Raw genomic sequence first — 26178 nt, forward strand, 5'->3', positions numbered from 1 at the left:
GGTTTGATTCCCCATCAGGGCACACGCCAGGGTTGCGGGCTCCATGCCCAGTAGGGGAGTGTGCAGGAGGCAGCTGATCCATCCTCTCTCATTGATGTTTATATATCTCTATTTTCTCCCCCCCCCCTCTCTCTATCAATCAATAAAAATATGTTGCTGTTGTTTTTAAGAGAGGCATAGAGAAAGGACAGGGTTGAGTAGCAGATGGGGGAGCTTTCCCCTGCAGTGGAATTACAGGGAGAAGGGCTTGTTGATTGTCGTGAGGGTGCTCACTCCCTTTGGGGAGGCAAATGAAATTCTTCATTTATTATAATTCTGTCCAGGAGCAGAGCTACTCCACCATGGAAACCAAAACAACTCCTGCTCTGTAGACCCTGTGGATATAAAGAAGGAAAAGCCATTTTTAAATTCAGGAGTTGAATGTGAAGCCCAAGCAAGGACTGACTGTAACCAGGAATCTGATGTAATAGGTAACGCTGACTGAAAGAATGTGTGATGTGAATCCCCGTACCAGGCAAGGATCTGAGACATGTCATCAGGGCCCTTGGAGACAGTAATGGTGGCCTTGGTTAGAGGTAGAGAGGGGAGGGGACAAGGGCCTTATGCAGTGAGGTCAACAGAAACATGTCCCCAGTAATTGGAAAAAATATCAAAAACAGAAATGGTAAATTTAAGTGTTGATATCAGTTCTATATTCAAAGAGAGGAAGGTATTAGATTAGGGAATATTTTCAGCAAATCAAATATTCATGAAAGGAGATGAGAAAAACACACACACGAAGAGAAGGAGAGGTATAAAGAGACACTTGTGCTAGAAACCAGCATAATTGCTAAAAATGAGCTGAACCAAGAGACTTCATTTGGGGTGATGGGCGATTGATGCAGTGTGCAAATAATGTTTTTTTCATTTGTACACTTGAATCCTGTACAGCTCTGTGAAGCAATGTCATCCCAATACATTGAATTAAATATAAAAATAATAAATACATTAAATATTAACACTATATAATTTGATGCCATTTTTAAAAGATAGGCTTTATGTAGTTATACTTTTTTTGATCCATCTTTCTAGCTTAATAAATATTTAGATATGTTTGGAATGAATCAAAGAAAGAAAGAGATAGAATGAGGGTGGAGATATTAGAGAGTGGAGGTAGGAGATAGAGTGAAGATGGGAGTTGAAATACAATGGGCGTGGAGATAGCAGGTATAGTGAGGTTGGGTGTCAGAAGTGTGCTTCAGGTTCAGTAAAACTGTGCTCGGTCCATGAACTTCATGACCTCCCGGGTAGGGCCTGGAACAACCCGAAGGTCACATGCATCAGCCTCAGACCAGAGGGACCTGAGTTAACTTAGCTTCTATGTCTTCCTACTCCTCCCAAGAACGGATTTCCACTCAGTGGTCTCAGTGGCCCCACCCCAAGACAATGTGTGCTTTTTGCTCCTTTGTGCAGTGATCGACAGTCAGGACTTTCCAGAATTTACTGATGGAGATGGACCCCCTGAAGCTTCCACCACAGCATTGAAAAGGGAGCCAGGTAAGGAGGTGGGAGCTCAAGGCTTGGGGTGCAGGAACCTCAATTAAGAGGCACTGTTTCCTGAGGCATCAATTCTCAGTTCATCCTGTACCGCAGACCCAGTTTATCCTGGAATCCCATTCTCTGTGTTTATTTTACCTGACCTTTGGGATGTGCAAGTAATAAATCATTATATTTATATTTTTAATTTATGTGGCCTATTAATTCATAGGTCCTATAAATCAACCAAATGCACCCATGTATTGAATATGTGATAGTAATAGGCTGGCAAAGTGGTGAATTTATTTTAAAACTAATTCTGTGACTATAAAGTGTTGGGTTTATACAGTGATTTCTACAGAGAAGAGAAAGTTAAATATTTCTTTATTGGAAGGTCATATTGTCACCTAATCACAAAGTTTGAATAGTGTTGAGGGTCAATTCCTCCAGCTCTCCTGTGTTAGCAGAAATGGATAAGGTGTTTTGAAACCCAAAATGTTGTTTTTAGAGAGTTCTCCAGCAAGTCATGACATAGAATGACTTTACAAAGGATCTTTGCAAATAATGTCTTACCTTTTTCCTTTACAACAACCCTGAGGAGTGAGAAAGATGGCCATTATTACTCTTGTTTCTAGATGAGAAAACAAAATCACACAAATGTTTCAAATCTTCCTCAAAGTCACATGAAGATAAAGGGAAAGACAAGACTAGCTTCCTGGATTCTATGTTATTTCCTTTGTAAATCTGGAGCTCAAAACAGTTATCAAAATGTTGTTTCCTCAATCCTGTGTATAGCCTGAGTGGTCATCCGATCTGTAGCACTTTAGTGTACAAAGTGGTGATTGCTTTTCCCTTCCTACTTTCCCAGAGGTATTAGAAACATGTCTTTTGAGGTAAACCCACTAGGAGAAGAGCAAAACACAAATAAAGATGTTCCCTAGTCTTGATGTTACAACAAGACAATATTGTAAATATACTTTTATTGTAATAGTTCTCTATACCTATCAATGTAAAATGTAAATTTCCTTCAATTTATAGGAGTGCACATTGTGACAAGTGGTTGGCAAACTGTGGCTCGAAAGCCACATGTGACTCTTTGGCACCTTGAGTTTTTAGCAAAGTCTAGCTGAGGAGTACCCTAATTAAGTTAATAATAATGTACCTACCAATATAGTTTAAGTTTAAAAAATTTGGCTCACAAAAAAAATTTCAATCGTTGTACTATTGATATTTGGCTCTGTTGACTAAAGAGTTTGCCGACCACTGGTGTAGACAAAGTGCTCTGAAAAGTGGTTCCAAAATAGGGCTATGGCTCAGACACAAGAGATTATTTCAAGGGGCATCAGGGGGTAGAAGAGGTTCCCTACCAACAAGTTTCTCAGCACGAGATTTCCAAGGTCTCCCCACAAAGAAACAGCAGATGAAGGACGTGTGAAATGGCAATAGAAGGGTAATAAGTAGAACAGAGAGAAGTGTGGGAAGGTAAGGTTCAAACAGAGCACTTGTGCTCTTTGCCATTGACTTGTCTCTGCTATGGGGACAGAGAATGGAACATCACTAACCTACAAGGCAGGTGACTTAAAGGGACCAACCAGGTGTCCTGTTTGCAGGCCATGGTATACATGGATTTTCAAGATTTTTCAAGTTGTATTAGGGAATTCCATGCTACATCAATTCCCTGGGCACACACTGAGACATCTAAGAATCCTATTGCTTGTGCAGTGATCAATAAACTAGATTCTTTAGAATCAAATAAAGGAATAGAGTCCCAAGAAGCCACCCGTTCCTGACTCTAAATTGTATCAGATAAGATTGTATTTCTGGCCAAATATCCAGAGTCTAAATCTGGAGCTCTGTTTTCATGATGAATCTCTTTCTGAAGTTCTCTATATTCATTGATTCATTACTTCTGAGATACCATTTTAAGCATTTAGCTTTATCAATCCTATTGCTAAATAGGAGGAGGCAAGGATTATTCTAAATGGTTGTTTGACTGGATGAGCGTAATCAATTGATATATTAAAAATGTAGCAATAATATACTAGTAAATAATAGTCTTTTTTACTACGCCCTACCATATGTTAATGGTAAAGGGTTTATCCTACCTAATAAAAGAGTAATATGCAAATTGACCCTAACTCCACTACCCCCACAAGCCATGCCCACCAGCCAATCAGGAGCAAATATGCAAATAAACCCAACCAAGATGGCTACAGTCACAGTGAGCGGGAGGGAGGCTTGGGATTCCCCGGCAACAGAGGAAGCGAAGCTTTCCGCCTGCCCTTCAGCTTAAGCCTCCACTCAAGGCTACAAAGTTTCAATTATAGCAGGTAAACTAATCCAAACAGAAATGGCGGCCGCTACAGAGCTGAAAGAGCAGGAGGCAAGGTTTTCCCCCGGCAATGGAAGAAGAAAATTTTCTGCACACCCTGGCCGGCCCAGGCCTCTGCTTAAGGCTACAAAGTTTTAATTATAGAAGGTACAGAAACCCCAAAAGAAATGGCTGCCGGCCACAGAGCGAGCAGGAGGCTTGGCTCTGCTCCAGGCTACAAAGTTTCAATTGTAGAAGGTAAATAAATTCCAGATACCAGGGCCTCCTCTTGGGTCACCAGGGGGTGTGGCTGGCCTGCAAACCACCACAGGCCCCTTGCTCAGGCTGCGCCACGCCCCAAAGGTACCCCCACCCTGATTCAGAACAACCCTCAGGGCAATCCAGCTATCCCCCACCCGTGCACCAGGCCTCTATCCTATCTAATAAAAGAGTAATATGCAGATTGACCATCACTCCAACACACAATATGGCTGCCCCCATGTGGTCAAAGATCCTGCCCCCATGTGGACACAAGATGGCCACCACAAGATGGCCAGCAGGGGAGGGCAGTTGGGATGCACCAGGCCTGCAAGGGAGGATAGTTGGGAGGGACCAGGCCTGCAAGGGAGGGCAGTTGGAGGTGATCAACCCTGCAGGGGAGGGCAGTTAGGGGTGACCAGGCCAGCAGAGGAGGGAAATTGGGGGCAAACAGGCTGGCAGGGGAGCAGTTAGACATCAATCAGGCTGGCAGCAGAGTGGTTAGGGGGTGATCAGGCTGGCAGGCAGAAGCGGTTAGGGGCAATCAGGAAGGCAGGCAGGTGAGCAGTTGGGAGCCAGCAGTCCTGGATTGTGAGAGAGCAGTCGGATATCTCTCAAGGGGTCCCAGATTGGAGAGGGTTCAGGCTGGACTGAGAGACACATAACCCTGTGCACGAATTTCATGCACTGGGCCTCTAGTATAATATAATTACAGACATGAACACAAATCCATAAGCTACATTTAAAAGAAGGAACTGAATGTAGTACATGATACAGGAGGCCAAAAGGAAACAGAGAAACCAACCAGAGTGGCTCAGTTGGCTGAGCATCCTCACATGCACCCAGAGTTCGCTGGTTAGATTCCCCATCAGGCACATGCCAGGGTTGCAGGCTCCATGTCCTGTAGGGGTTTGTGCAGAGGCAGCTGATCCATGATGTTCCTCTCTCATTGAAGTTTATATAACTCTATTTTCTCTCTCTCTCTCTCTCTCTCTCTCTCTCTCTCTCTCTCTCTCTCTCTCTCCCTCTCCCCCTCAATCAATCAATAAAAATATGTTGTTGTTGTTGTTGTTGTTTTTAAGAGAGGCCCAGAGAAAGGACAGGGTTGAGCAGCAGATGGGGGAGCTTTCCCCTGCAGTGGAATTACAGGGAGAAGGGCTTGTTGATTGTCGTGAGGGTGCTCACTCCCTTAGGGGAGGCAAATGAAATTCTTCATTTATTACAATTCTGTCCAGGAGCAGAGCTACTCCACCATGGAAACCAAACCAACTCCTGCTCTGTAGACCCTGTGGATATAAAGAAGGAAAAGCCATTTTTAAATTCAGGAGTTGAATGTGAAGCCCAAGCAAGGACTGACTGTAACCAGGAATCTGATGTAATAGGTAACGCTGACTGAAAGAATGTGTGATGTGAATCCCCGTACCAGGCAAGGATCTGAGACATGTCATCAGGGCCCTTGGAGACAGTAATGGTGGCCTTGGTTAGAGGTAGAGAGGGGAGGGGACAAGGGCCTTATGCAGTGAGGTCAACAGAAACATGTCCCCAGTAATTGGAAAAAATATCAAAAACAGAAATGGTAAATTTAAGTGTTGATATCAGAGTGTATGTTTCTATATTCAAAGAGAGGAAGGTATTAGATTAGGGAATATTTTCAGCAAATCAAATATTCATGAAAGGAGATGAGAAAAACACACACACGAAGAGAAGGAGAGGTATAAAGAGACACTTGTGCTAGAAACCAGCATAATTGCTAAAAATGAGCTGAACCAAGAGACTTCATTTGGGGTGATGGGCGATTGATGCAGTGTGCAAATAATGTTTTTTTCATTTGTACACTTGAATCCTGTACAGCTCTGTGAAGCAATGTCATCCCAATACATTGAATTAAATATAAAAATAATAAATACATTAAATATTAACACTATATAATTTGATGCCATTTTTAAAAGATAGGCTTTATGTAGTTATACTTTTTTTGATCCATCTTTCTAGCTTAATAAATATTTAGATATGTTTGGAATGAATCAAAGAAAGAAAGAGATAGAATGAGGGTGGAGATATTAGAGAGTGGAGGTAGGAGATAGAGTGAAGATGGGAGTTGAAATACAATGGGCGTGGAGATAGCAGGTATAGTGAGGTTGGGTGTCAGAAGTGTGCTTCAGGTTCAGTAAAACTGCGCTCGGTCCATGAACTTCATGACCTCCCGGGTAGGGCCTGGAACAACCCGAAGGTCACATGCATCAGCCACAGACCAGAGGGACCTGAGTTAACTTAGCTTCTATGTCTTCCTACTCCTCCCAAGAACGGATTTCCACTCAGTGGTCTCAGTGGCCCCACCCCAAGACAATGTGTGCTTTTTGCTCCTTTGTGCAGTGATCGACAGTCAGGACTTTCCAGAATTTACTGATGGAGATGGACCCCCTGAAGCTTCCACCACAGCATTGAAAAGGGAACCAGGTGAGGAGGTGGGAGCTCAAGGCTTGGGGTGCAGGAACCTCAATTAAAAGGCACTGTTTCCTGAGGCATCAATTCTCAGTTCATCCTATACCGCAGACCCAGTTTATCCTGGAATCCCATTCTCTGTGTTTATTTTACCTGACCTTTGGGATGTGCAAGGTAATAAATCATTATATTTATATTTTTAAATTATGTGGCCTATTAATTCATAGGTCCTATAAATCAACCAAATGCACCCATGTATTGAATATGTGATAGTAATAGGCTGTCAAAGTGGTGAATTTATTTTAAAACTAATTCTGTGACTATAAAGTGTTGGGTTTATACAGTGATTTCTACAGAGAAGAGAAAGTTAAATATTTCTTTATTGGAAGGTCATATTGTCACCTAATCACAAAGTTTGAATAGTGTTGAGGGTCAATTCCTCCAGCTCTCCTGTGTTAGCAGAAATGGATAAGGTGTTTTGAAACCCAAAATGTTGTTTTTAGAGAGTTCTCCAGCAAGTCATGACATAGAATGACTTTACAAAGGATCTTTGCAAATAGTGTCTTACCTTTTCCTTTACAACAACCCTGAGGAGTGAGAAAGATGGCCATTATTACTCTTGTTTCTAGATGAGAAAACAAAATCACACAAATGTTTCAAGTCTTCCTCAAAGTCACATGGAGATAAAGGGGAGAACAAGACTAGCTTCCAGGATTCCTATTATTTCCTTTGTAAATCTGGAGCTCAAAACAGTTATCAAAATGTTGTTTCCTCAATCCTGTGTATAGCCTGAGTGGTCATCAGATCTGTAGCACTTTCTTGTACAAAGTGGTGATTGCTTTTCCCTTCCTACTTTCCCAGAGGTATTAGAAACATGTCTTTTGAGGTAAACCCACTAGGAAAAGAGCAAAACACAAATAAAGATGTTACCTAGTCTTGATATTACAACAAGACAATATTGTAAATAATGCTTTTATTCTAATATTTCTCTATATCTATCAATGTAAAACATAAGTTTCCTTCAGTTTATAGAGAGTGCACATTGTGACTGTGACTTAGTGTAGGCAAAGTGCTCTGAAAAGTGGTCCCCAAATAGGGCTATAGCTCAGACACAAGAGATTATTTCAAGGGGCACCCAGTGGTAGAAGAGGCTCCCTACCAACATGCTTCTTAACACAGTATTTCCAAGATCTCCCTACAAAGCAGCAGCAGATGAAGAAAGTGTGAAATGGCAATAGAAGGGTAATAAGTAGAACAGAGAGAAGTGTGGGAAGGTAAGGTTCAAACAGAGCACTTGTGCTCTTTGCCATTGACTTGTCTCTGCTATGGGGACAGAGAATGGAGCATCACTAACTTACAAGGCAGGTGACTTAAAGGGACCAACCAGGTGTCCTGTTTGCAGGCCATGGTATACATGGATTTTCAAGATTTTTCAAGTTGCATTAGGGAATTCCATGCTACATCAATTCCCTGGGCACACACAGAGACATCAAAGAATCCTATTGCTTGTGCAGTGATCAACAAACTAGATTCTTTAGAATCAAATAAAGGAAGAGAGTCCCAAGAAGTCACCTGTTCCTGACTCTAAATTGTATTATATAAGATTGTATTTCTGGCCAAATATCCAGAGTCTACAGCTCACAGACCCCTGTTTTCATGATGAATCTCTTTCTGAAGTTCTCTATATTCATTGATTCATTACTTCTGGGATACCATTTTAAGCATTTACTTTATCAATCTCATTGCTAAATAGGAGAGGACAAGGTCATTATAAATGGTTGTTTGAATGGATGAGCATAATCAATTGATACATTGAAAATGTAGCAATAATATACTAGTAAATAATAGTCTTTTTTACTACACACTATCATGTTAATGCTAAAGAATTTATATTCTATAGAACAGAGTGAGTATAATATTTCACTAACTGTTGACAATTGTGTCATTAATAGAAACCTTAGAATGTCTTCAAAGTATATTTTGTGCTAATATTAATTATTAATGGGAAAATGGTTTAGATCAACTACTTTCAAACTCAAATGATACTTAAACGATTGACTTACATTTTGATTTTCACTACTTTTTTGAATTAAATTTCACTTCTTTTTACAAAAACCTTAATGGGGAGATAGGGTAAGTAGGTTATGCCATCATTGTAGTGTAGAGATGATAATGTTTGAGGGTCATTTACAATTTCACATGGAAAATAAATGAGAGCACCAGGCAGGAGCCCAGCACTGTGGGACTCAGGGGAGAACCAGAACTGGGTTCAAGTGAGAGAAAGAGAAATATGATCATCTCAACATTGACATTATCACAAACCCTATCTGCTGTGTGAGTTGTCACAGACTCTGTAAGACCACTGCAAACAATTACTGTTCACTCTGTTTTACTTTATAGAGTCCATGGATTTCAGAAAATCACTTACTTCTGGAAAAATAGTTTGTGAAACAGGTAAGAGCAAGCAAACAAGAACATTTCATGGTTATAAATTACCAAGTGTTTTTGTTTTTTTAAGTAAAATATTTTTTTTAATTTTTTGCTACTTTTATAATAAATACAAATTTGCTTTAATTTAAGATAGTTTATATTTTAACTTTTGTGTTAGTTAGGCTGATGGCTATGACAAATACACCTAAAAGGTCAATCACTCAAACACAACACAATTTCAAAATTTTTCTCAAGCAAAGATTCTAAAGTGTTTTAAAATGGGGGAGGGAATCTATTTCACAAAGTCATTCTGGGAAGCATACAAGTGGGAGATCTGCCTTCTTCAATACCAGATTTCTAAGACCACCTTGGGAAAGAAGCAGAACTAAAATATAATATAATGACAGACATGAACACAAATTCATAAGCTACATGTAAAAGAAGTAGAATATAGTGCAAAATACAGAGGGCCAAAAAACACACAGAGAAAAACCCTGGCTGTTGTGGCTCAGTTGGCTTGGCAGCCTCCCATGCACACAGAAGTCTCTGGTTTGATTTCCCATCAGGGCACTTGCCAAGGGTTGCAGATTTTGTGCCCAATAAGATAGTGTTTAGGAGGCAGCTCTCATAGATATTTTTCTCCCTCTCCCATACACACTCTCTCTAAAGTCAATAAGAAAATATATTTTTTAAAAGAAAGAAATCAGATAAGCCCACTGAGAGTGAAATATCTTAGTTCAGGCTCAGGGGACAGTGAGGGATAAAATATTGACCTGTAGGTCACGAGAGTACAAAAGGCAGATCATGTAGGTCTGAGAAATTGAAATTCTACACATGGGATTTTAAAGCTTCCCACATTTTTATTGTTTCCGTTACTATGTCATACATTGAGATCTTTAAGAAACATTAATTCCTTCTTCAGGGAGAAGTATTGAAGAGTCTTCAGGAATCTCTGCAGTGAAGAAGCCTCTAGTAACATGTGGCGCTTCAGTGAAATTTCTTGAAGTGTCTCCAGGATTTGGTGCCCAGGAGAAGCCCCCAGTAGCCTGTAGCTCTGCAGTGAGAAACCCTGAAGTGTCTTCAGGGTTCAGTGCACAGAAGAAGCCCTCAGGAGCCTGTAGCTCTGCAGTGAGAGTTGTGAGAGTTTCTGCAGTGTCTTCAGGATCCAGTGCACACAAGAAGCCCCCAGGAGCCTGTAGCTCTGCAGTGAAAAAGGCTGAAGTGTCTTCAGGGTTCAGTGCACAGAATCAGTCCCCAGAAGCCTGTAGCTCTGCAGTGAGAGTTGTGAGAGTTTCTGAAGTGTCTTCAGGATCCAGTGCACAGAAGCCCACAGCAGCCTGTAGCTCTGCAGTGAAAAAGGCTGAAGTGTCTTCAGGATCCAGTGCACAGAATCAGCCCCCAGGAGCCTGTAGCTCTGCAGTGAGAGTTGTGAGAGTTTCTGAAGTGTCTTCAGGATCCAGTGCACAGAAGAAGCCCACAGCAGCCTGTAGCTCTGCAGTGAAAAAGGCTGAAGTGTCTTCAGGGTTCAGTGCACAGAATCAGTCCCCAGAAGCCTGTAGCTCTGCAGTGAGAGTTGTGAGAGTTTCTGAAGTGTCTTCAGGATCCAGTGCACAGAAGAAGCCCACAGCAGCCTGTAGCTCTGCAGTAAGAGTTTCTGAAGTGTCTTCAGGGTTCAGTGCACAGAATAAGCTCCAAGCAGCCTGTAGCTCTGCAGTAAGAGTTTCTGAAGTGTCTTCAGGGTTCAGTGCACAGAATAAGCTCCAAGCAGCCTGTAGCTCTGCAGTAAGAGTTTCTGAAGTGTCTTCAGGGTTCAGTGCACAGAATAAGCTCCAAGCAGCCTGTAGCTCTGCAGTGAAAAAGGCTGAAGTGTCTTCAGGATCCAGTGCACAGAAGAAGCCCCCAGGAGCCTGTAGCTCTGCAGTGAGAAACCCGGAAGTGTCTTCAGGATACAGTGCACAGAATCAGCCCCCAGAAGCCTGTAGCTCTGCAGTGAGAGTTTCTGAAGTGTCTTCAGGATCCAGTGCACAGAATCAGCCCCCAGGAGCCTGTAGCTCTGCAGTGAGAGTTTCTGAAGTGTCTTCAGGATCCAGTGCACAGAATCAGCCCCCAGGAGCCTGTAGCTCTGCAGTGAGAGTTGTGAGAGTTTCTGAAGTGTCTTCAGGATCCAGTGCACAGAAGAAGCCCCCAGGAGCCTGTAGCTCTGCAGTGAGAAACCCGGAAGTGTCTTCAGGATTCAGTGCACAGAATCAGCCCCCAGAAGCCTTTAGCTCTGCAGTGAGAGTTTCTGAAGTGTCTTCAGGATCCAGTGCACAGAATCAGCCCCCAGGAGCCTGTAGCTCTGTAGTGAGAGTTGTGAGAATTCCTGAAGTGTCTTGGGGATTCAGTGCACAGAATCAGCCCCCAGGAGCCTGTAGCTCTGCAGTGAGAGTTGTGAGAATTCCTGAAGTGTCTTGGGGATTCAGTGCACAGAATCAGCCCCCAGGAGCCTGTAGCTCTGCAGTGAGAGTTGTGAGAGTTTCTGAAGTGTCTTCAGGATCCAGTGCACAGAAGAAGCCCACAGCAGCCTGTAGCTCAGCAGTGAGAAACCCTGAAGTGTCTTCAGGATTCAGTGCACAGAATCAGCCCCCAGGGGCCTGTAGCTCTGCAGTGAGAAACCCTGAAGTGTCTTCAGGATTCAGTGCACAGAATCAGCTCCCAGGAGCCTGTAGCTCTGCAGTGAGAGTTGTGAGAGTTCCTGAAGTGTCTTCAGGATTCAGTGCACAAAATCAGCCACCAGGATCCTGTAGCTCAGCAGTGAGAGTTGTGAGAGTTCCTGACGTGTCTTCAGGATCCAGTGCACAGAAGAAGCCCACAGCAGCCTGTAGCTCAGCAGTGAGAAACCCTGAAGTGTCTTCAGGGTTCAGTGCACAGAAGAAGCCCTCAGGAGCCTGTAGCTCAGCAGTGAGAGTTGTGAGAGTTTCTGAAGTGTCTTCAGGATCCAGTGCACAGAAGAAGCCCACAGCAGCCTGTAGCTCAGCAGTGAGAAACCCTGAAGTGTCTTCAGGGTTCAGTGCACAGAATCAGCCCCCAGAAGCCTGTAGCTCTGCAGTGAGAAACCCTGAAGTGTCTTCAGGGTTCAGTGCACAGAATCAGCCCCCAGGAGCCTGTAGCTCTGCAGTGAGAGTTTCTGAAGTGTCTTCAGGATCAAGTGCACAGAATCAGCCCCAAGCAGCCTGTAGCTCTGCAGTGAAAAAAGCTGAAGTGTCTTCAGGGTTCAGTGCACAGAATCAGCCCCCAGGAGCCTGTAGCTCTGCAGTGAGAGTTGTGAGAGTTTCTGAAGTGTCTTCAGGATCCAGTGCACAGAATCAGCCCCCAGGAGCCTGTAGCTCTGCAGCGAAAAAGCCTGAAGTATCTTCAGGGTTCAGTGCACAGAATAAGCCCCAAGCAGCCTGTAGCTCTGCAGTGAGAAACCCTGTAGTGTCTTCAGGATTCAGTGCACAGAATCAACCCCTAGGAGCCTGTAGCTCTGCAGTGAGAAACCCTGAAGTGTCTTCAGGGTTCAGTGCACATAATCAGCCACCAGGAGCCTGTAGCTCTGCAGTGAAAGTTGTGAGAGTTCCTGAAGTGTCTTGGGGATCCAGTGCACAGAAGAAGGCCCCTGGAGCCTGTAGCTCTGCAGTGAGAGTTGTGAGAGTTTCTGAATTGTCTTCAGGGTTCAGTGCACAGAATAAGCCCCCAAGAGCCTGTAGCTCTGCAGTGAGAAACCCTGAAGTGTCTTCAGGATTCAGTGCACAGAATCAGCTCCCAGGACCCTGTAGCTCTGCAGTGAGAAATCTTCAAGATTCTTCAGGATTCGGTGCACAGGATAAGCCACTGGGAGCCTGTTACTCTGCACTGAGAATTGGTCCCGATGAGAAGGGTAAGGACTGCTATTGCTGGGATTTAGGATATTAGGAGTCTGAGCTCAGAGCTCCTGTTTCTCTGAACACACACCAAGGCCTTTGAGCCTATTACTGCCTTGATCTCATGCCATTTAAAAAATTATTTTATTGTTCAAACTATTACATATGCTCATCTCTTTCCCCCTTTAAACCCTTTGATCCCTAAACCCCTTATAGAAAACTGTAAAGAATAAAATAAACTAACAAACAAAATAGGAATTGACCCATAGATTCAGAGAACAGAGTGACAGCTGTCAGATGTCAGTTGGGGTTGAGTGACTGGGTGATAAGGGTAAGGAAATTAAGCAAAGGGGAAAAAACCCTCATATACAGACACAGACAGCAGTATGGTGATTAACAGCAGGAGGATGGACTAGGGGATGTACAAGAGGGTAAAGGGGGAGGGAATGTTGATGGAAGGAGACTTGACTTCGGGTGGTGAACACACAATTCAGTATACAGATGATGCACTGTAGCACTGTATATCTGAGACCTGTGTAATTTCATTAACCAATGTCACCTCAATAAACTCAATAAAATAAAATAAATAAAACTACAAAAAAAGAAATCACTAAAAATTGACGCTTAAGATGGCTCTAGTTGAATGGCAGTGTGTCTTACTCCTGTTATTAGACATAAAATCTCCCAATGTGGTGGATTACATAGTGATGTCCACCTACTCACCATCTATTCTGTATAGAGTAGAGAAAGTGGAAGAGTCAGCTATTGGTTAAATTTTTCACAGCCTGTTCAAAATTAAATAGACTCTAATTATTGATAGAAGAAAAAGCTTCTGACTATTACTATCAAATCCATTTATAGCTTTTAATGATGATCCCCAGCATAACATTGGTCTTAATAGTAATATTAGATGCCCAGTGCACAAAACTCATGCACTGGGTGGGGTGGGAGGTCCCTCAGCCTGGCCTGCATCCTCTCAAGTCCAAGAGCCTAAGCAGGCAGGCGAACATCCCTCTGGGACCCCTCACTCCTTACCACCCACCTTCTCACTGCTACTTACTGCTCAGCTTGCTGCTCCTTAGCACTGCTGGAGGCGGGACAGGCTTCCACCACCTCCGCTGTGCTCCCAAGTTGTGAGCCCCATCATTCCACCAGTTGTTTCAACATTTGGTCAATTTGCATATTAGGGTTTTATTATATGATATTTAAATGTCTTTGCAAACAAGATATCTATTTATGCTTACAACAACCAAAATGTTAGGCCAGATAACTGTATAAAATTTGCAACTCTTTTGGTTAAGGCTTTGTTTTCCTTTACTTCCAAATCCTGTGAACATTGAAAACAAGTCTATTTAGGGGTGGCAACCTGAAAAGACCTAAGAGCAAATGTAACAAATAGCTTTCTTTGCTACACAAGCTTTGTTTAAATATTTTTTTTTCTTTAAAATAAAAAAAATAATATGTTGTGATTTTAGATGATACTCATTAAACATTCTGCATTGGTGGGTTGGACTAAATGGTATAAAAGGTCAATGGCACAAGAGCAATGCAAGTGCATTTTTATGCAAATAAAAGGATAAAGTAGTTCCACTATTCTTTGAGGGCCCAGATGAGGGGACTCTGACATCTCATAAAAACTGAAGACCTGGACAGGATAGGATACCTGTTCCTATCCCTACATAAAATGAAGTACTAAGGTATTCAAGGTGTTTTTCAAAGTCCTATTGAGAAATAAAGGAAGTCTCATGGCCAATCCTGGAATCCTCAATTTAATATGTTTTTAGTTTCTTTAGAAGAAAGAGAGAATCAATAAATGAAACACCCTTATAAACTTAAGGTTTCTGCACTATAAATTATGCTAAGATCTGCAACTTCTATTTATTTATTTTTATTTTCTCACTACCATATTTTTTTAAACTTTTTTTTAGGTACTGTGGATCTTGGAAACAAATCTACTTTAGAAAAAGCTGAGAGTAAAAAAAGTAAGAGTGAATAGATTTTGCTTGCTTTTGATGTAGAAATGAGTTTTTAAATACCAGAGTTTCATCATTATTATTATTTATAATATTATGGTAGGTAGAATGATGGCTTCTCAAAGATGTTCATGCCCTAATCCCTGGAACCTGCAAACTGTTATCTTACATGGCAAGTGAACTTGGCAGATTTAATTTAACTAGGGACCTTAAAATGAGAGAGATTATCCTGGATTCTCTGGGTGACCCCAATATACTCCCCTAATCTTTAAAATGTGGAGAACATTTCTTGGCTATGGAGAGAGGGATAGTGATAAGAACAATAGTCAGAGAGATGCTATATTGCAGGCTCTGAAGATAGAATAAAGGAATGGGATATGTGGGTGACCTTAAGAAGCAGAAAAACCAAGGAAACAGATTGTCCCCTACAGCCTCCAGAAAGGAATGAAAGTCTGTTACAAACTGGATTTGAGCCCAGTGAGGCCATGTCATAATTCTAATGGTCATGAATTGTAAGATAATGAATTTGTGTTGTTTTAAGCCCACTATTTATTGTAAATTATTATGGCAGCAATATGAAAATAATACAGACTTTGGTTCTTAAAAGTGGGTTGTGGCTATAAAACATTTCTAAAAACATGGCAATGGCTTTGGGCAGTGGGTAGAGGCTAGAAGAATTTTAAGTAGAATGATTAGAAAAAAAAAAGCCTAGCCTTGAGCAGTTTGTAGAAATGTGGATGCTGAAGACCCAGGGAGGACTCCGAAGGAAGAAAGACATGGAGGAGAACATCTATGTTGTCTCAGAGAATTCATAAGTCATCCTGAACAGCACAAGTATGTACAAACATGGAGGTTAAAGGTATGACTGGTGAGGGCGCAGAAGGGAATAAAGAATATGTTTTTGGAAATGTGAGGAAGAGGAGTCTTATTATATAGTGACAGAAAGTGGAGCAAAATCCTGTCCTGCAGATATATGGAAAGCAGAACTTTTTGGATATGTACTAAGGAGGTTTCTAGGTGATGAAGATGAAGCTGGTTTCTTTTTTGCTGCTTAAAGTAAAATGTGTGAAGAACAAAATAAACTGAGGGGAGGAGAATTGCTCAACAAAAAGAAATCAGGACTTGATTATTTGGATTGTCTTAGTTTACACAGACTACAAAAGATGCTAAAATTGAGATTCTCTGTCAGGTTAAGTGTGCTCTGTAGAATGACCGAGAGTGTGGCTGAACAACTTTTTACTAGAGCCTTGGAGGCAGCGAAAGATCAGAATATTTAGTCACAGAAAGGTTCTTCGATGAGACTAAGCATGTAGCTCATATATCTCAGCCATTTCAGCTGAACTGAAATATAGATATGTGATTATATTGGAAACATCTGTGGAGGAGCCTCTTGTCTAATGGAGCAAATCCCCATGTCATACATGGGAGACCTATAAGGTTCTTGAGAATTTTATACCAACAGAAACAGAGATGTCCATGTCTAGTCCCTGGAGCCTCTAATCTGTTTCTTTACATGGTGAAAGAGAGTTTGAAAATGTGACTAAAGTAATGAAATGGGGTGATTATCTGGATAATCTTGGTGGCCCCAGTCAAATCATGTAGATGCTTAAAATCAGAAAAACTTTTCTGCTGTGCAGAGAGGGATTTGTGTCTATGGAATAATAATTAGAGATGTAATTGTGGCTGTGTTTGAAGATGACAGCCAAAGGCAATGAGTCATGAAATGTGTGCAGTACTTAGAGCTGGAAAAGGTAAAACAAAAAACAAAACAAAAAAATATATATTTTTCTTACTATAGCCTCCAGAAAAGAACAAAGCTATGTGGGAACCTTGATTTTAGGCCAGTGAGATTTTAGTCAGACCTTTAGAATTATAAGATAAAAACCTGTGTTGCTTTAGGTTACAAAGTTTTGGGGAATTTATTAAAGCCACATCAGAGAATTACCACCTTTCATAAGATTAAAAAAAAGAGAGAGAGAATATTTTACCTTTGTATGATTACTTTACATCTTTTGAATCAGAAATTTGTATGTTTTTAAATGCTCATATCTTTGTTGCTTTTCAATTTTAAAATCTATGAACTATTTTGGTTATCTTCTCAGATTTTTCTGCCCAAGTATTAACATATTTAGAATTATATTACTTATCTGAGTTAATCTATTCATAGTGTTACCTTTCCCTTATTTTAATCAGTATATCAAGCACACATTTTGCCAATGTAACAGTAGATACTTTTATTTCATTCCTGTTTTAATTTGCATTACTATAATTTTTTAGTGTAGTTGAGCACTTTTCACTGGTTATTGGTCATAAGTTGCTCTTTTACAAATGCCTGGTATCTGTCTTACCAGTGTTGCTATGTTGGTCATTTTTTAACCATGCTGTCCAAGAATAGGTATCATATCTAATAAAGAGGGAATATGCTAATTGACCCTCACACCGTCACAATTATGGTGGTGCCCACATTCAATAAGGAGGGAGTATGCTAATTGACTTCCCAGTCCTAAAGATGGCAGCGCCCACAGCCAATAAGGAGGCAATATGCTAATTGACTGCCCCGCTCTCAAAGATGGCAGCACCCACAGCCACAAGATGGCAGTACTAAATCCCCTCAGCCCCGCTGGGGCACGCCTGCCTCTGGAGTCCCCAGTTGCCTCAGCCCTCCAGCCGCGCCAGGGCAGCATGAGGTGCAGGCAAGCCTCAGATGGTGGCTGCTCAGCCACCCAGGGCCGGCCAAGGCTCAGGTAACCAGGGCCGGCCAAAGCTTGCACTGCCGGCAGTGGCAGCAGCAAAGGTTTGATTGGGCATTGCATTCCCCTGATTGCCAGATGACCTCCCACCCCTGAGGGCCCCCTTGACTGTGAGAGGGGGCAGGCCAGGCTCAGGGACCCCCCCCCCCACTCCAGTGCATGAATTTTCATGCACCAGGCCTCTAGTGTTAATATATTACATGTTGAATTTTGCAAATGTATACTGTTAATATTTTGTCTCGCTTAATGTTAATTTTTAGGTTTTTAATTGTATGTTTTTTTCCTAAAGAAGTTTGAAAAGAGCCATAATAGAGAAGTGTGTGGACAGGAGGAGATGAGGTCCTAGAGTTAGACAATCAGAGCATTGGATACAGCTTTTGATAAAGGGCACACCATTGTCAGACAGTAATAGTCCAGCTAGCCATGCAATTTGAAGATTGCTCTAAAGTTACCTGAGATCCACTTTCAGCTTTGGAGAAAGCTGATGTGGAGAAGAAATCAGGTAAAGCAACAGAACACAAATATCAGGCAGACACCATCTCCCTTAGGTTACCCCATCATTATCCTCTCTGCCACTGAATCAGAGCTCAAACAGGAGCTGCATGCATAGTGTTTGACTTTGTCTCCAGCTACCTAACTGCAGTGGAATAGCATAGCTGGAGAGCTTCCTGCAGAACATGACAGCACCTGTGTGTTTCATTGTCATGTAAGAATCAAAGGGACTGACTGGATTGGGAATTAAGACAATTATTTTTTGGTGTTGTTAATCCTTACACAAGGATATTTTCCCCATTGATTTTTAGAGAGAGTGGAAGGGAGGGAGGGGCAGGCAGAGAGATAGATAGAAACATTGATGTTAGGGAGACACATCGATTTGTTGCCTCCTGAGAGTACCACAACTGGGGCCTGGATGAACCTGCAACCCAGGTATGTTCCCTTGACCAGGAATCAAACCTGAGACCTTTTAGTGCACAGGCCAATGCTCTACCTTTGAAGGACACTGGCCAATGTGGGAATTAAGACAATTTTATTGATGCCTGGTATCTCTGGTAAAGCATTCTATTTGGTGTGAGATTTGAGAAGTAAAATCCTGGTTATATATCAAAAATGCCACTGAAAGAAAGACTTTGAAACTCTGGAGATCTGTGGAATAAAGTTTTCTAAGGAGTACTTCTATGTCTTTATAGAAACAAACCCAACATGAGAGGAAGTTGTACATGTATAATTGTAAAATGAAATAGACTGAAGAATATTCTCTTTCAGGGACAAGAGAGCACAAAGAAGAAAGTGTGAATTTTCACCCTGAAATATTTCCAGTGACCTGTGGGGAGATAAAAGGCATGTTATATATTAAGGAGTTCGAACACGGTGGGTTTTATAGTCTACTTTAATTTATAATACCTATATGAAGAAATCATATATAGTAATGGAATTACTCTTTGTTCAGGGAATTGAGGCCCCACTGTGGCCTGAAAGAAGGAAGGGATCCCTAAGATGATATTTTTATACTTTAAGAAATGGTGCTTATTAAGTGCTCACTCCCACATGGAAGTGTCCATGAGAATAGCCAAAGAACCAAAGAGAAGTGCAGAAGCATCAGTCTATGGGAGGAAAATATTTCATATTTTACTTTTTATCAGATATAAAAGAAAAGAGGCCTTCAGTGCCCACCTTCATCTCCTATACCCCTTCTAGATAATCATCACAGGATAGGAGGTTTGATGTGAGAAGACCATAGAATTTAGAATCAGAAAATATAAGGCCTGGTGTCAACTATGCCAAGAGTGACCGAGTAAAGAATACTTCCACCCGGCCAGTGTTGCTCAGTATTTGAGCATTGATTTATGAACCAGGAGGTCATGGTTGGATTCCAGGTCAGAGCACATGCCTGGGTTGCAGGCTTGATCACAAGTTTGGGGCATGCAGGAGACTGCCAATCAATGATTCTCTCTCATTATTGACATTTCTATCTCTCCCTCTTCCTTCCTCTCTAAAATCAATAATATTTTTTTAAAAAGAACAGTTCCTGAGCCTGAAATTTCTAATCTAAAAATGGGATAATAACAAAAAAAGAAAAACCTGCCTCATGGTATAACGTTGAGAGTTAATTTACATCATAAATACAAAATGTTTCGTGATTTTTAAATTATAAAGCTTTACAATAATTTTCTATTATAATAAACTTCATATGAGATTTCTCTTAATATGGCCAGTGAACACCAATTAACATAAATGTTTGCATCATAACTATTTTTTAAACAACTTTCCTGAGATATAACTCATATACAATTCACCACTTGCAGTGTAGAATTCATTGTTGGGATTTTTGTTTGTTTCTTTTTATTTACTGTATAAAATTATGTAACCATTATCAAAATCTAATTTTAGAACATTTTTTGTCCCCCACTAGAGGAATCACCATGTCTCCCAGTAGTCAATGCCCATTCCAACCTCACCCCACCACCCAACGCTAAGCAACCATTAATCTATTTTCTGATCTATAAACTGGATTATTCTAAGCATTTCATATCAATTAACTCATCTAACATGTGCCTTTCTGTGACTGGTTCTTCCACACAACATGATGTTTTCAAAGTTCATCCATGTAGTAACATCCTATATAATAAAAGGCTAATATGCAAATAGACCGAATGGTGGAACGACCATTCACTATGATGCACACTGACCACCAGGGGGCAGATGCTCAATGCACGAGCTGCCCCCTGGTGGTCAGTGCACTCCCACAGCGGGAGCATCACTCAGCCAGAAGCCAGGCTCACAGCTGGCGAGCACAGTGGTGGTGGCAGGAGCCTCTCCCACCTCCGCGGCAGTACTAAGGATGTCCAACTGCCTGCTTAGGCCCCTGGGAAGCGCACTGACCACCCGTGAGGAGCAGGCCTAAGCCATCAGTTGGACATCTCCCGAGGGCTCCCGGACTGTGAGAGGGTGCAGGCTGGGTTGAGGAAATGCCCCCCACCCCAGGTGCATGAATTTTGCGCACTGGGCTTCTAGTTTATTGTATTCCCTTCTTTTTACTGCCAAATAACATAATATTCCATGGTATAGATAGGCCATATTTTGTTTATCTATTTATTAGTTGGAGTTTAGCCACTCTTTGGCTATTATAAATAGTGCTGTTTTGAACATTCATGTGAATTTTTTGTGTGAACATAAAAATTTGGTATATTTGGGAATATACCGAGGAGTAGAATTGCTGGGTTATATGGTAATTCTATGTTGGTATTTATTGAGGAAAAACTAAATTATTTTCCATAGTACTTCACCAGTTTATATTCCACCTAGTAAAGTCTCAGGGCTCCAATTTCTCTACATTTTCACCAACACTTGTTATTATCTGTCTTTCTTATTACAGCCATCCTAGTGCATATAATGTAGTTCCTTATTGTTTTGATTTCCATTTCTCTGATGACTAATGTTGTTACAACTATCTTTTATGTATAACAAATTTTCCACTGAATGATATTTCACAATTATTTTAATGTCCATTATTTCAGGGATGGAAAAATCTTTTCTCAATAATGACTTTAAACTTAGATGAAAAAATGGTGTAATACAGGGCACAGATGTTGCCATGGTGCCATTCTGAGCAGCAGAGATCTCAGTCCAACTTGAGTTTCTGCCTCCACACTGACCAAGGGCCATCAGAGAGTCTGGCCTGTCCTCTATCTCCAGAATTCAATGACAAGTTGCAATCCTCTCATTGTTCAGAGTCACTTGCTTTTCCTTGTAGAAGGTGATTTTGGAATATTTTTATAATGTTGAATTTTATGCTAATGGTCATGTTTTTTTGTTGCACAACTGTCAAAGAAATGTGTGCACAAAGCAGGAAATCTCCTTGGAGGGGACTTACAGGCTGGGTTTGGGGATTCTGAAATCTGAGAGGGGAAGCCATATTCTCCTGCTAGTGATCTTGAGCCTAAATTGGGTGACTCCAGATCCAGTGTGATGGGAGGCCAATGTCTGAGCTCTGAGGACAAAGAGATTTCACGATCAACTTGCCTGGATCTTACAGGAACCAAAAGAAAGTGTATAAGAGTCGAGGATGGAAATTGGTTCACCCCGGAGGAATTTGAAGAGAAAGCAGGCTACGGAACCTCAAATAGTCATTGGAAGACCCATGTGCACAACTGTGGGTATACCCTACAATGGCTGATGAAGGTATTCCAGTGATGGAGAGAAGTTATGCCTTTTTTTGTTGTAGTCGAAGATAAGGTCACTATTTTCTCACCAAATATATATTGAGTTATGGCTAAAGCCCCGAGGCTCCTGACTTTATCCTTTTCCCTGGGAGAGGTGCCAGACCCTCAGACCTCAGTATAAGGCAGCACATCAATTAGTCAAATGGGACCTATTGGGGTAGATGCAGGAGCCTGAAGAAGAGATAGGTCATTCTGACTCAGGTGCTTGCTGACAACTTTAGGCACTGAAAGAAAGGAGACAGTCCACAAGTGGGCATAAGGAACTCCAAAGAAAGAATGGTGTGAAAACCAGAACCATGAGTAATGTGGCTCCATGGGTTGAGGAAGACGGATTATGTATGATATGGCATAATCCATCCATTGGGATTGTTTGTAGAGTGATTTAATGCCAGGTTAAGGAGTTTAAACTCAGCACATACAATACAGAATCAGGGAGTCTCCTGAGGTGTGAAATAACATCTTTAAAACAGTATTTCAGATAACATGGAGCCTGGAAATGACTTCAATATAGTGAACCTACGATGCTCAGCTCCAACGTCACCCCTCTCTGAATATTCCCTGACTCACCTGCTTTGTTATCTTTTCCCTGGGTTCCCTGACCCCACTGTTAAGGCCCTTCTCATAATGTTTTATACTTACTCTTTCATGCAATCCCTTGTTCTCCAAGACCCCTCTAGGGTTTATACATTTTTGCGTGCCCAACATTGTCCAGAGTGTCTGTCACCCTGTAGGTGTGTTGGTTGAAAAGCCTTGGTATAAGGACATAAGCTTGAATGGCACTAGTGTGAATGGAAAGGAAGTGAGAGGTGTCGAAGAGATTGTGAAGGAAAACCTCTTAAAACTTAGGAAAAAGGCACAAGAGTAGGGAAAAAGTTTGTAAGGGTGAACTGATGAATTCTAGAATAAGTACAGGTGAGGAGAGGGAAGTGGTGTCTCATTTAGACACCTTGGTTGGAGCTTACACTGAATGGTACATCTAATAAGAAACATTTATGAGGAGGTTTGAATGCCAGACTCACAAAACATAAATACAGGCTAACCATATACTTGCATCTTTTTATCTTTCAGAAGGGACTACTAGCTACACCTCCAGAAGAACATGGCAGGTCAAAAGAGGTGATTATTAGTTTATGCAAGATCTTATTACATAACTGATTTTATTATGGTTTCTCAAATTTGTGATTACCATTAAGTTTCTTCTTCTAGTCCCCCTCCCCCCCCCCCCGCCCACCCCACTAGCCATTTTTTTTGCATGTGCCTTCATAGATGCTACTTTGAACATTAGGTTGTATTCAAGGTCATCTGTGATGGTAAACCATTTGAGATTAGGATAATATGGATTCATCACAATAACCTCACAGAACAGTTTTAGCTATAGATACAGATGTTGTAAGGGTGTCAAATGCAAAGCAAACATAATTATGGAATTAATTAGAAAATGTCTTAATAATGTCACAGGGTCATCTTAAACTCAATCCCAGATTTTGTTCATATTTTTATATCCTCTTCCATTATTCAATAAAATATACACACAGTTATAAAATTCTTCTCAGTTGGAATTTTTTTGCCCTTCATGGTGGCGCTGTTAGGGAGAAAGCTCTTGGGAGATTGATGTATCTTACATGACGGGCTGACCTGGAAAATTGTTTACTTTGATGCACCCCTTTGCCTCCACCTCAGGGGCTGTGCAGGCCTCCTTTCTACTTATGAACGTTACTTCTCCCTCTATGGATAAAGGCTATGGAGGCAACATACAAAATACATAATGTGCAGTGCAGATTTAGCAGCAAGTGATCATTTTTTCCAGACTGAGTATGGATGAGAACTTGAGAAGGAGAGGAAGGTGAGAAGTGCCATTCTCATACAATTCAGGTAGAAATGCTGTCCAAGGCTTTCGCTGAATAAGTTGCACATAGCTGTTCACTGGGACTTCATATAACACTGGAAATGTAAGGTCCAGGCCTTTACATTATCTGATGTTCTGGGTCTTTGGAACTACCAGTCCTTGGGATATTTCACCCACTGGGTTTACTGAAGATAAAATATTTTAACATACTTTATTTAGTGATTACTTTAAACAGCAGTGTCTCTACTATTCTCCATGTGTCTAGAGTTACTCAATCTGGATTACCTAAAAGAGCTAGCAACTTCCAACTCACAGGTTCTATACTTATCAATGGGTATAACACTTAGCAGCTACAAGGTTCCATTGCCCCTATATTTTGTGTCTCCTTGATTAAGAACCAAAATGACCCAAAGTGACAGATATCAGGACCCATTACTACCTCAGTGGATCCTCTTTGCCTCCCAGAACTTTTATTGCTGATGGAGCCCCAGTTTCTGGAAACTTCAGTGTTGCACTTGATACCACACAACACATCCCTGCCTCCTGATGAGGGTCAATTGTACTTTCTTGTGACAGCTGCTATGTTGTCAAATAACCTGAAATGCTCAGGCAAATAATCATTTATTATATGCTAACATTAGCTAAAGAGATAACATATAATCTCTTTTCCTAAATGAAACAATAATCATTTATTTACTCATTCAGCATACAATTATTGAGTGCATAAACAATGCCCAATGTCCATTGAAGAAGATTGAAATAGTATCCCTGGCCTTAAGGATTGCTTCAACTTTGTTGTCTACCATGGAAGAATAACTACTGGGAAGCAGGAGATTCAATGCTACCCAGAGAGGCAGACAGTGACATGACCATTTCTCAGGTCATTTTCCTGTGGCTCAGACTTGTCTATGATTTATCTTCCCTGGGTGAAGATAAAAGCTGAGGCTTCCTGAAAAGAAAGAGGCCAAGTCATTCTATTGAATATACAAAAGCAATGTAAGTGTAATACCTGGTAGTCAGTTTTCTGTGAAAAGTCAGTCAGGTGCAATCTTGGGACTTGGATAAAAGGGAGATGAAAGAAGAATTGTAGTACCAAGGGCCTTGGATTAATTTTAAATTTGGGCAGTGCCCCAGAAGAGCCATAGGAGGTAGTGGAGTTATCTCTGGGGTATTGTATGGTTCCCAGAACTCTGAATGATAGATGGGTATGCAGAGGGTCATGTCATACTACTCATGGTAAAGATTCCATGGGGACGAGAAGGCAATTCTTCCAGCATGAGTACCCTCACTCTTGATAATAGTGTTTTCTAGGATAGACATTACAAGCTAATTCAACATTGCCTTACAATATCTTATGCATTAATAACCAAACTTGTTCAGGCTAAATCTCAACTCAATTTACATACTGCAATCACCTGAAGATCTTTGAAAAATAACATTGCCTGAATCCCACTCTAGACAAAATTTTGATTAAATCATTCTGAGTTATGACTTGGACAATAGAATTTTTAAAATGTCTCCAGATGATTTTGATACACAAGTTACTCATTCTATGACTTAAGGAGAATACCAATGCCTATGCCTCAAACCAGACCAATTAATTTAGAATCTCTAAAGTTGGGACCAGGAATTTAGCATTTTACATACTCTCCTCAGATAATTCAAATAGGAAGCCAAGCTACGAAACAAAAAGCCAAAGAGAAAAGGGTTCTAAACTTGATTAAAGATTAGGGATGCAAGATTCTTATGTGTTTGTTGCATATGTTATTTCCTTGTTCTTGGAAGAGGGTCATTACTTTCTGGAGAATGATGATAATCTGTGCATCTCTCCAGTGAGGAGAAGGAAAATGGCACTAGGTCTTGATGCTAGAGCGGTCTCAGTCCCCATAGAGAATGTGATTCAGTATTCTTCCAGAACACAGAGTGGGAGCTCTTGGCAAAACATTCTCTGTTTTGATTTCTCATACATGGCCATTTTAAAAAGCAAAAGAAATGACCAGACTCTAACTTTTCCCAACACAAGAATGTTTGCCCAAAAGTCCAGATCAGTATTCAAAATAACTATTAACTAATAACTTCTCATTTTTACTACTTTCTACACAAAGAGAAATAAAATAACTATGTTTCAAATTACTCTGTCATTTGCTTCAGGAAAGATATTTCTGACCTTTGTGTGTTGCTAACTGAGATATAATACAGACTTTGAGAAACAGGCCACTTTTCTCTCTGCATTAAGGTGGATCTATTCATTAGGGTCTCAGCAGCCCTGTATGCGGTGGAAGCTATAGGAACAGTGGAACTAGCAAAAGAAGCTTAAAAATTACTGTGAAGAGTGGGCATAGATAGGAATTGGGATATGAGTGAGAGTACAGACCCAGGATAGATTCTCTGATTTGCAGTCAAAGGAAAATGAAAAGGAAGCACTAAGAATGTACATGTAGTGGGTGTTAGGACAGATGCATACATGAGGTTTTGCCTGGATGAGTTTGGGGTGTTCTTTAAAGCCACAGGAGGAAACACTGAGTGAACATAAGGATGTGCACAAATGCAGA

At 41.1% G+C, this 26178-nt stretch overlaps 1 protein-coding gene across 1 annotated transcript in view; it reads left to right on the forward strand.

The window, feature by feature from the left end:
• The window catches only part of LOC307106558 (uncharacterized protein), a 49629-nt gene that overhangs the window by 18453 nt on the left and 4998 nt on the right, over positions 1–26178 (forward strand). Inside the window, exons 10-19 of the mRNA XM_079783124.1 lie at positions 324–470; positions 1453–1536; positions 5320–5466; positions 6458–6541; positions 8927–8980; positions 9879–12854; positions 14766–14819; positions 18824–18928; positions 21594–21739; positions 22849–22896. Coding sequence (XP_079639250.1) covers positions 324–470; positions 1453–1536; positions 5320–5466; positions 6458–6541; positions 8927–8980; positions 9879–12854; positions 14766–14819; positions 18824–18928; positions 21594–21739; positions 22849–22896 — 3845 coding nt within the window. The remainder of the gene's footprint in view (positions 1–323; positions 471–1452; positions 1537–5319; positions 5467–6457; positions 6542–8926; positions 8981–9878; positions 12855–14765; positions 14820–18823; positions 18929–21593; positions 21740–22848; positions 22897–26178) is intronic.

Source organism: Cnephaeus nilssonii (assembly GCF_951640355.1).
Source record: "Cnephaeus nilssonii genome assembly, chromosome: 10".
Classification (NCBI taxonomy): domain Eukaryota; kingdom Metazoa; phylum Chordata; class Mammalia; order Chiroptera; family Vespertilionidae; genus Cnephaeus; species Cnephaeus nilssonii.